The following is a 12,070-nucleotide window of genomic DNA, read 5'->3' as shown; positions in this document are numbered from 1 at the left end:
AAGGCTTTACGGCTCACTGAAATTCGCTGCACCATCCCTCACAATCAGCCACCGCGCTCTGAATTACCATGATTAGCACGCCCCCCCCCATCCCCTCTCAAACCGCTCATCCGACTGGCCCGAATTGTGTTGATTTGATTCACACCAAAAGCTGGAAATCGGCTGTTCCCATTATGATTCGCATATAAATATCGGTTGACCTAATGCATTCAATGCCGCTACTGTATTATACAACTGGTGTTAAATAAATTTCATAATTGCAAAACTTGAAAGCACAAAATTTGACGAGACAAGCAAGAGTGGTAATAGTGGATGGAGGTGTATGTATTTTGTGATTTTCGAGCTAATTTATTTATGATTATTTCACACATCGCGGGTCCTGAATGTTGATGATGTTGGAGTGCAGTTTTGATACAGTTGACTTATTGATCATGCTATTCAACAAACAACAATTCACAAATGGTAGAGGAATTCAGTGATAATAGAGTATTTTACAATCTATAATGATTTTTAGTAGATTTGTTTTCTGAATATTTCGCATAGTGAATAATATATTCATAATAATAGTGTATCAGACAAAAATGGTCAGTTATAATCTGTATTTAAAATAACTTTTAAATGTCACTTGAAAAATAATCATATGACTTTTTCTAATGAATCCATATTATTTTATTTGTATTAAGTTATTGAATACTAAGATGAATGTGAGAATAAATTGGAATTACCTTCCTCACGAGAGTTCAGCGTTCAAGAGCGTTCATATTATAAGCATCATAATACAAGTATCATATTTATAGAGCCATATTATAATGGCTCAATAAATTATTCAACTAATTTTGTAATTCTGATTATTTCATCACAATTCTCCAATTCGTATCCTCATTGAATCAGAAGTAGTATTAAAGTTATATTTTTCTGGGTAAACTTAGTAAATGAAATATTAAAAAGTATAGCTTCAACTTGTGATAAACTATGAAAAAGAAGAGAAGGGATGATTCTCGCTCAAGAATATTCAGACTACCTCCTTTACAGCTCCACGTGTGCAGAAGTTCACCCACGCCAGCAGTAACTTCCCACTTTTCCCCGATGGGCTATTTCTTTTTAATCTTCTTCATGGTGAATTTTCAATGAGGTCTTAGTGGTTTTCCTCTTGTTGAGGTTCTATTCTTATAATGGAACACTTCTCATGTGATATCAATCAGATAAGGGTATCTCAGGGTGGATAAATGTGATAGGATACACTATTTGATTAGTTACACTGACATTTGATTAGTTACACTGATAAGCATTTCGGAAGCAAGTTGAAAAATATTTTCGAGAATATTATAGCTTACTTAGCCAGCTGAGGTGTTTAGTTGTCTCCAGCCTCAATCGGAACTTCTCAATGTCCTCTTTCAATTGTTTGACAACTGAAGGTGGCTCAGACTTCCCTTCTGCAAGCTGATTCTCCAACTCCGATACTCTAAAAATGCAAGAACAATTCGCTGAAGAAAATCAATTGAAATTTAACATGTCAATCAAAACTTCAATTATCAAATCAGTTTCCAGTAAATGCCAAATACAGTATACTTACAAACTCTTATTATAGAATCTGAAATTTTTGAAGTCAAGTCATTCCGAATGATTTTCAAAGAGCATCAGAACAATTCGTAATTGTAATTGAAATTCCATGAAATTTCACATCTCATCACGAGTTACATTTGATATGTTGACTTCTATAGAATTAAAAAAAAGTAGAATCTGTAGAATCAAAATTATCAATTCTAATTGCAATGTGATTATTTGAACTATAGCAAATCAAAATGAATGAACAGCACTCGATATCACTTAACATTTTCAATCAGTTGACGACTATTGAACGAGTTTCATGGAATCAGAATCACTCAACTGAACAGGTAATAAGAGGAGCGCTGTATTTATTCTAGTCGTTGATTTAAGCGACAATGTCAATTTGCTAGTACTTTCCGATAGAAACTTTATTGTTCACTAAATTTAATTCAAACAGGTCGAAAGCCCTGATACGTTTCATCCCCGTCAACAAGGTGACATTTCTCATTTTTAGATAGCATTCAGCAGAGCACTGGATAAATATTTCACAACATAATGTAGAGTAGTTGTAGGTGATGAGTGACAATGGATTTCTAAATGCTCTCATACTCATTCACTTGTGCATAACAACCGCTCCCACCTTTTCTAGCACCGTCCCGATAGTGCAGGTACAAGTCAACGAATTATATACTGTACATTTCTGCAATCTTCTGAAATGAAGAGCATTCAAGTTCAATTCAAACATAGCTGGGCGAATCAGTCATAACCTTTCAGCAATTTCGATATTATCATCACAATAACATACTAGCTTCCATTTTCTAATCGATTATTGAAATATAATATTTTAAGTTATTAAATTCTGACATTTTCTTACCTATTCTCCAAGCACACCAAATCCATTGTAACTTCATCAACAAGCATCCCTGGAAGACAAAATAGAATAATGTAGAATGAAGTATGGATGGATATAGAAAATCTAGAAAATACGCCTAGTTGATAACTAAAATACACAGAGTATTATGATCCCAGAGTGGATACAGTCAAATTTTCAATCAATTCAAATAAATGTTTTATTGAAAGTGAGATTGATAATATTAAAAAATAGAATGAGAATTTTATTGCAATCCATAAATTTGGCAAGAAACGTCAAATTGATTTTGGGAAGCTTTAATGAATTGAGAAGCCTGAGTTCAGTATCTATTGTGGCCAAAATGTTTACGATAGTTGGATATGGCTAATGTAGCGGTTTTGAATTAATAGCTCTTACTCAGAGATATAATTAGTTTTGAGACATCTGAGTTTTCATTACAATGAACAGAGAAGACTGAGTTTTCATAACATTGTGTTGCAATATCATATGTGATCACAATATTTCAAATAGTTAGTTTACCATAAATAGAATATTTTCATAGCAATGAATAATGAAGTCTAACAGTCTTCATGGTGGTTTGTTATGAAGTTCTTACCGTTGCAACAGTTTTCATGGTAGTTTGTTATGAAGTGCTTACCGTTGCAACAGTTTTCATGGTGGTTTGTTAAGAAGTGCTAACCGTTGCAACAGGTTTGATGGTAGTTTGTTATGAAGTGCTTACCGTTGCAACAGTTTTCATGATAGTTTGTTATGACGTGCTTACCGTTGCAACAGTTTTCATGGTGGTTTGTTATGAAGTGCTTACCGTTGCAACAGTTTTCATGATAGTTTGTTATGAAGTGCTTACCGTTGCAACAGTTTTCATGGTGGTTTGTTATGAAGTGCTTACCGTTGCAACAGTTTTCATGGTGGTTTGTTATGAAGTGCTTACCGTTGCAACAGTTTTCATGGTGGTTTGTTATGAAGTGCTTACCGTTGCAACAGTTTTCATGGTAGTTTGTTATGAAGTGCTTACCGTTGCAACAGTTTTCATGGTAGTTTGTTATGAAGTGCTTACCGTTGCAGTTGTCAGTGCCGGTGGTGGGGGCGGCGAGATGGAGGCGGTAGGGGGTGGCGGGAGAGTTGGGCTGCAGTGGCTCCCCCAAGTTCACCAGCCGCCCCTGTGTGTCGTACAGGCTCAGCTGCGATGCTGACTTAACCCCAGCCACCTGCCTCAGCAGCTCTACAAACACACACATCACTACAATCACACATCACACATTACTATCAATCAGTTGTAGTCATACAATTGAAATTGATGGAAAATCAAAGTACATTACAGTACATATTAATTATAAATGCGTTCTCCAATATACAAATTCAACACACTCGAAATTGATTCTTAAAAATATAAATTAGAATTAAAAGCAATAAAAGATCAAAGTCTCACACGAAATTCAACAAATATTGATGGAATTTACATTTTAAACACACAATATTAATAAAGAATACATAACATTGATTATCATTGGAGCAAAGGAATTTCTAAAGTACAAAGTACTCGAAGTACATTTTGTAGCAGTGGAACGAACATTGTTTGAACACAGTATTTGAATGACTCCAATGTTAAAGAAACTTAACAGTAAATGCTCCTCAAACAGTATAGCTAATATACATCGGAGAGTTTAATGTTGGAACTTCTATCCAGATTTTTCTTTTGATAAAAATTGAAAACAAATGCATCAGACTATTTCTCAACTCTATTATTCGAGGAATTATTCTTCTCAGTAGAATTTTGAATTTTCCACTCTATACTTCCGGAAGAAGTCTCCACTGCGACTATCAGGTTGAGATGCGCTCACCTTTTAATCAAATAAAACAAAGAAATGCAATTCATAGAAGTGTGATACTCCCCTGGCGCCGGTTTTACGCTCACATAATACTCAGTGGATATTGAAATATTTGCGAGTCCAACAACTGTAGTGCGATATTTTAATAAGAAAAGAGCTGAGACATTTTTTAATAAAGAAAGTTATAAGGTCAACGGGAAGACACTGGTGGTCGTTTGGAAGAAACAGTTTTAGATTGCTCGACGAGCGGATGAACGAACAACGGCTTAAGAAAAGGAGAGCACATTATGCGAATGCGAGCAGAAGAGAGGTCGAGATGGGATCGAGAAATTGTGAAGGAAAGTAGAACTCGGTGGAAATATTAGGGTGTATTGTTTGAAAAATAAATTCACGAGGGATTGGATGATGGCTGGGCTGGCAACGGAGGGCTTTATGGAAGACTGCGTTGGAGAGAAGACAGGAAGAGGGAGAAAGGAGAGAGAAAGAGTGAGTAAGAAAGGGTTGATATCAGTCGTCCGCCCGCCCCGAGTGCCAGAATCGGCGATGCGTGAGGAGACATTCTACTCTCTGATGGCAGCCTGCCTGCAGGAACAGGTAGATGGCGTGAAACAGCAATTGCAAGAAGAGAAGTAGAAGCGAGAAAGATGGAGATCCCGGTGTGAACGGTGCCACGCCATAAACAACAGTGGCCGCAGATCGTTAGAATAATGCAACAACAAGAAAAATAAATGATACCTATTAGTATTTTATAACATATCTTTGGTCGCTTTTTTATTCGATTCAGTGGAATGAGTTTTCACCAAGCAAAAATGGAAAAATTTCAGTTTTCGAAGTTTCTCCTGGAATTTCTAGAAGCCTTGCAACACATTCTTCTGAGCTTTTGGCTGAACTTGTGCAAATAAATTAACCACCTTTTTGAATATTCGTTCTCGAGAAAGCTAGAAGAAAACACTGAAAAACGTTAATTTCAGGTGTAGTTTTGAAAATATTCAAAACCATCGGGACTCCCTGTACCAGTCCTTGGTCTAACATGATTGTGATTCAGGCAATAAAAAAAATTTGGTCGAGACATTAGCGAAAAAGCGGAATACACAATAACATTATGGAAAATCATCAATAATAGTAAGTCTATCTTTTCAACTTTCAACTCAGCATTTCAACTCGTCCAAGTCTTTAGCTGATCCTTTGAACAGAGTTTAAACTTTCCTGTTGATCTCGGGATAGTCTGAAAAGGTGATTGAAAACCTGAAGAAACCTGATTAAAACCTGCAGATTTTTCAAGTCTTCAGCTAAACACTCATAACAAATTTACACACTTTTGGATTATTATTTCTCGGAAAGCTAAATCATTCTAGAATATACGAGTACTGTAAAAAGAATTAAGACTTGAAGTTATGGATTGTTAAATCAGAAATCGTTTTTTAGAAGAATATTCATGATTGAATAAATATGCGAATTCTTCTCTTTATAAAAGAAAATTCTTCTCTTTTATAAAATCTTTTGTAACATGAAATGCGAATTCTTCTCTTTAAAAATCTCTTAGAAGTTACATCATCTTCTTACATTTATCTAGTAGGAATTACAATTTCTTCTCTATTCAAGCCTGATGAAAATTGCAAACTCGCATCTATTTTTATTGAATGATGCGGACTTTGAATGAATTTACCTAGAACGGTGATGAATAATTGCGAGAAGAAAATGCAGTGTTGATGAATTGCTATCTGGAGATAGATACTAAGTGAGGTGGCAACCGCAATCATTAAAACAAGGAGAATTTCCCAGCTTATGAGGTTCTAAGAACCAAATCGATCATTTAATTTATTCGGGTCACTCGCTGGAACGTCAGCAATGGTTGCGCGGGGGATGGTGGGGTGGAAGGAATTCTCCTCACCTCTCTGTCCGCTGCACCTAACCAAAGTCTTACGCGGAATTAATATCTCTCAACGAAGAGACGTGCCAAGATAAAGGTTAGAGGAAGAGACGAGATAGAAATAGAAGAGAAAAATAATTGAGAGAGGAAGGATGGGCTAGTGTGAAATGAAAATACAATTCATGAAAATGATCATGAGAATAGGCTAGTAGATTGAAGAATAATAATACTACTCCACACTGTCGATGTGATTTTTCATAGGATAAAACTCAAACTATTTATTTGCATTTTCATTATTTTTAACAACATGTAAAGAATTTCTACATTGTCAGCATACACAATTCATTATCAACACATTCAGTTATACAATCACAAAACTGAGATCAATAAACAAATCACAAATTCATAAAATACCTAATAGACACTGAATGTTTAGTAAAAATGTTATAAGGCTGTAGGTTTTTAATCCAGTCAATTTGGATCCAACTTAAACCTTGCGTCTCGATAGGTTGGATCCGAGGAAGTAAAGCAGTTGAAAAATCATTCATCTAAAAACTCGCGAACCGAATAATATGCTTTATTTGATAAAGAGATAAACAATACAATAGAGACCACCACGTAGAAAGTTATGATCGATTAGTATTACTTTCATAGTTTTACAAAATTTGGAGAATCTTGAGAAAATCATGAAGATGTTTATTAAAAGAAAAATAAAGATTTGAGGTTTTTTCATTGAAGATACCAGGGTTTTATTATTGAAAGTTGAAATTTGAAAGTTTAATAACGGATTCATTCTAATTGCGTCCCAAAATAAGCCAAGATATCTATTCGCTGTGAGCTTCAATTTCAACTACAACACTGGGACACAGTCTCAAAACGGAAGATTATTTTGATGCATTAAGAAGACACGTGGAAGAATTAAAAAGGATCTGAACCTAAGCTACCCAGATCTGTAAACTTTCATTGTAGATCCAAGTGGAAGAGAAGAGTACGGAAAGAATGAAAATGAGAGCTCCACGTTTTCTCTCGGGTTCATCTGAACCGAAATAATTCAGAGCCATTTGTTTTTTCTATCACTAAGCACTGTAGTGTTTTCACGTAATCAAGGTTGCGTTTAAACAAGGAAAATGTAGCTTTATTATGCTGAGAAATTTCCAGTAGTCATGACAACAAATGACGTCACAAGGGCTAAGAGCCTACGTGAAAGTGCACGCGCCATTGGAACAGCGACCCTCAGACTGAGGCTGGCACTAGCCATGGCCATTTGCACATCTCCACCCCCCCCCCTTCGCACTTCCCACTTCTCAGTGGCAGCCAAACAGCCACCGATTCGCAACCCGCTCAACTTCAACTCAAGCAGTTCGCTCTCTTCACATATAATTCCCATCTCAAATATCAAATTCCCTAATTACGTGCTCTACGATGGGTAAGCATTTTCCTTCTTCAACGCTAATTCGAAATCATCTTGATGGAAAGATGTACAATCGAAGTGCAGGAGAGCACGATATACATACATGCATTTAATCTAATTTCACTCCATATAGAATATTGGCTGGAGCATAATATACTACCCTAAGATAATCTTCAACAGCAATGAACGCATATTATTCAACTTTTTTCTATTATATATTACCGTGGAAGGTAGAAACTGATCAATCAATCAATCATTTAATCATTTGAAATTATACAACTTCTAGAAAAGTACCACAGACTAAAGCCCAAAACGGTTCCAATTCTAATGTATACAACAGAGTATTGGAGTCCATCCAACAGGTTTCGCTTGTCGAGAGACTCTTTCCACGAGATTCATTTTCACAAATCTTTTGTTGGTATTTGGTGAAAGGTATTTGGTAAAGGTACCATGTTGTAGGCTATACCATGTTTCAGGTGGATCTAAACAACTGGTAAATGATACACTTTTTGTTGCAAAACTATTGAATTAAGTTGTATTGAAACTTTAAAAACGGAAGTTTTTATGTGAATACTTTTTCAGAACTAACAGGATGCTTATTATGATTTCATCCTACAACAATGATGAGCAGCCAGAGAATTCAATACTGAGTATACCTCTCTAAGGTTTTGGTTATTGATCAAAGCACAATACCTGATGAAATTGAAAGATAAAAACTGACCTTCTATCTTTATCCAGCACGATACTTTTAAAATTGTCTGCAGGTGATTGTGAAAAAGTATGAGAAATTACTTGAAAACATTTTTTTGACTGTTTTCTGGCAACTTTTCTTAAGACTAATTCATACATTTTCAATAAATCATCTTATAGATAATGAATAGGTCCAATATTTCACTTTCATCCTATATTTACTCTCCATATTATATTTAATTCCTATATTATACTATCGATAGTAATCAATGTTATTTCATTACGTATGTAACGTATGTTGTTCCATAAAAGTTGACTTCGTTGAGAAAAATTATACCAAAAGATTTCGATATTAATATAAAAGTTATGAATGGGAAGGTGATTGTGTGCTGGGGAAAATTTCAATGAAAACTTAAAAGAAAACTGGACATTTAGTTGAGCAGAGCTCCAGCAATTTAATGGCTGGAAAAGAAATCATGAAGGGTGAGACAGTGTCACATTGCAAGTATTGTTTATCCGCTTTGACCATAGAAGGGTTTTGTCATCTCGCCGGTGCGTTTGATGACGTCACGTACGAAATGAAGTCACATCTAGTGGGTTTGAGCCGAGAAAAGGCCCAGTAAGGCACTTGTTTTGTTTCGCAGAGCGCTACAAAGAATAAAACTGATATAAAAGGACGGTCTAGCTGCTCCATTACTGGTATTGCACTCAGCCCTATCGGACGAAACTTTCTAAGGAGGAAAAGAGGTGCTATGGGGGGGAAAGCGAGAGGGGTCGGGGATGGTAAAGAGGAATGACATGGCGTAGAAAGGCAGCCGAGGTTTTCACATCTGGGGAGTGAAAGCCTCAAGCTTTTGCAGCGGGAGTTCTCGAAGAGATGGCGTGTGAACATCATTGATCTCTTCACTTCTTTTCTTCATCGTCATTCCACACCAGCCTCCCTACACTCTCTTCTTCGCCACCATTTTTGTTCTGTCTCCACATCAATGCCTTCGCAAATATAATGCAATACATTCATCCGCCCACAACTTGTAACCCTTAACCCGAATCTTTGTTTGCTACAGAATCTTTGTTTGAATAGCAGATTTTACAGATTTTTTCATATTGTGAAGATAAACAATTTGATAATCTTAGTTAGCAAAGAATCGTTTTGAAAAACTGTAAACTGAACTTGATGAATACACTTGATGTAACTAAAAAGGAAACAGGATTAATATAGACCTATTCCTTCAACTAAAAAAGTCAATCTTCTATTTTCCAAGAAACATTTCTAAGAATCGATTACTCCAAGAATCAATCATTTATTCGATCACTTTTTGACTGAAAGCAGTAGAATTAATCATTATGTTATTACAAATGATTTTCCCCATGTGGAGAAATAATATCTTCTTCTTGAGTGCAGCTTCCTTGATACATTCTTCGTATCTTCTACAATCATCTGATTGAAAAGAATATTAAAATAATGAATGGTGTTCGAGACGAGAAAATTGGAGTCTTTTAAATTGACTTTATTTGAGAAAGTTCACCATTCAAAGTACGTCATGACTGAAAATCCCGAACATATGAAAAAGGCATTTGAAGAGGAAGTGAAGTAATTGACTAATGGAATTTTCGATAAAGTTTTTTACCAATGAACATCCATGAATTGGCAGGTTGGTGGTGAGGTACGTACTGTACTGAAAATCAAATGACATATTCACGTATACGAAATCTAATTTACCCCTCTCTGTTACCAGTGACTGCTCTGATCCCTGAAAAGATGGTCGGGGTGGTGGTTGGGAGAGTTTTGAATCCTTTTGTGTATGAAGTTGAAAATAGAACGTGGAGGATGATCGTATCAGCACGTGGTAGAAATTATAATCCTCTTTCGGGAATACATTGATGAGAGAGTGCTCTTGAAACTTTTTGACTGTTGCGTTGGAAATCATTAATTTTTGCGTTTCTCTTTCATCTCGACTGAGAAATAATCACCAAAATGAAAATAAATTTTCGAGGAATCCATTAAAAGCAATCAATGTAATCCAACTGAATCGATTCAATCAGAATAGAATCCAATACCGCATTTGTTCAACAAACAAAAATGGAGATTACAATTTGGACAAGAGGTCCGATACAAAATCTAAAATCGAGAGTAAAGGCGAGCTCACACAGCAGCAGACAGACGTATCAAACGTCTGCATGCAGACGTGATCTGAAAAATGGAGTCAGACGGACGTCTTTGTGCATTGCAAAATTCGAGTACCGAGGGCGGGGTTTTCCTTCATCTGTCTGCAGACGTCTGCTGCTGTGTGCGTTCAAGAATAGTGTATAGACTAATCATTGCTATCCTTGTTATATACTATCCTTGGTGTGCGTTAGCTTTTTGTGATGAACAAAAAACTAGAATGAGTGCTGGTTGAACAAGATTTTTCAATCACTTCTGATAGCTTTAATTCAAAATGATGTTATCATGGAAATGTTCAAATGGTCTTCATCAATAGTTGAAACAATAATTCCTGCTAGTTCTGGTGTAACCGAAGTGAAATCAACTATAATTTTTGAAACGTGCTAATTACTTCAGCAGGTCTCCAATAACACTAGCTATATTGAACTATTAATCAAATTGAGGCGGAATGAATAGTCATCGACCTATTTGAACAGGGATCAGATAGCTTCTCTGTGATGGTGGATACACTCAATTAAGGAATGCACTTAATCATAGTTGGGTCAGACTTCTATGTGACAAAAGGCCACACCTTAATTAAACATGCATCATCCGATGGACCTATTAACTTAATGATCCGAAACTGATGGTCGCTTGAAGGATTCTTGGACATTCAAACTGATGATTCTATTCAAATCTGAGTATAATTACGCACACTTGTTAGAGAAGGCGTTGATAGATTGAATAACTTGAATTATAGGGGTAGTCAGATTGATAAGACAGCTGGATAGAATGGTATGAAACACCTCTGCTGATCTCGTACACAAGAACAGGGTAACATTACTTGAATAGCTGGCTGCAGAGGTGAAATGCACAACAAATGGTGGGGGTCTTCAGGGGGTACAGGGAGGGGATGCCCCAGGAGGTGGCACGGTTCGAAACCTTCTAATGGTTGCCAGCCTACACTGCCAAATTAATTATTCCTGTCAGGGTTTCAACTTCTCAACACACTCACGCACATTACTCACCTAATGTTCAATTAAACAAAACATTGTTCACGATTCAAGACGCAAATTGATCAGCAGACAGCACAGTATCAATTTCGTCTTTCACTTGATACAAATAATACACTCTGGGAAATTAAATTTTCAGAGCAAGAAATGGATTTCATCATCTTGAACTTGAACCGTATTTTGACGTGTTTATAAGAACTTACACAATTTGCAATACGAATAAAATTATTATTCAGTTGTTTTGAATGTTTAGTTCAGTTAGTTTAACCATTCACATGGTGTATAGTGAAGATCAAAATAATTATTTAATTGATCATACACTTGTTGAGCTATACAAAATAGTAATAGGTATATTCACATAGGATCGAATAAGATTTACACAACTAATTATAACTATTTTCAATGATCAGCTTCAGTTTTCACATTATTCATCCTTCCTTGAACAAAACCAGTGCTAAGGCATAATATTATTTGAAGCTGTTGCGCCAATGATAAAATTTCAGACACAGAACACTCTCACGATAAAATTCTCGTAGCAGCATAAAAACAATGAAAAAAGCGCCTTAAGAATGGCGAAAAATTTCAGTTTGAGCCGTATAAGCCCCGGCACTACCTCACTCCAGGTAGGATTACATGGTCCTGGGCGGAGGCAGAGTATTGCTGAGCACATAACGTTAACGGAAAACGTGTCCGAG

At 36.1% G+C, this 12,070-nt stretch overlaps 1 protein-coding gene across 1 annotated transcript in view; it reads right to left on the bottom strand.

The window, feature by feature from the left end:
• The window catches only part of LOC111049893 (high affinity cGMP-specific 3',5'-cyclic phosphodiesterase 9A), a 271,239-nt gene that overhangs the window by 23,983 nt on the left and 235,186 nt on the right, over positions 1-12,070 (bottom strand). Inside the window, exons 4-6 of the mRNA XM_039422858.1 lie at positions 3,477-3,641; positions 2,423-2,471; positions 1,335-1,462 (exon numbers count right to left, since the gene is read on the bottom strand). Of these exons, the coding sequence (XP_039278792.1) occupies positions 1,335-1,462; positions 2,423-2,471; positions 3,477-3,641 (342 nt within the window). The remainder of the gene's footprint in view (positions 1-1,334; positions 1,463-2,422; positions 2,472-3,476; positions 3,642-12,070) is intronic.

Source organism: Nilaparvata lugens, chromosome 3, assembly GCF_014356525.2.
Source record: "Nilaparvata lugens isolate BPH chromosome 3, ASM1435652v1, whole genome shotgun sequence".
Taxonomy (NCBI): Eukaryota; Metazoa; Arthropoda; class Insecta; order Hemiptera; family Delphacidae; genus Nilaparvata; species Nilaparvata lugens.
The sequence above is the reverse complement of the archived record's forward strand: the minus strand, read 5'-3'. Positions and strand labels throughout refer to the sequence as shown.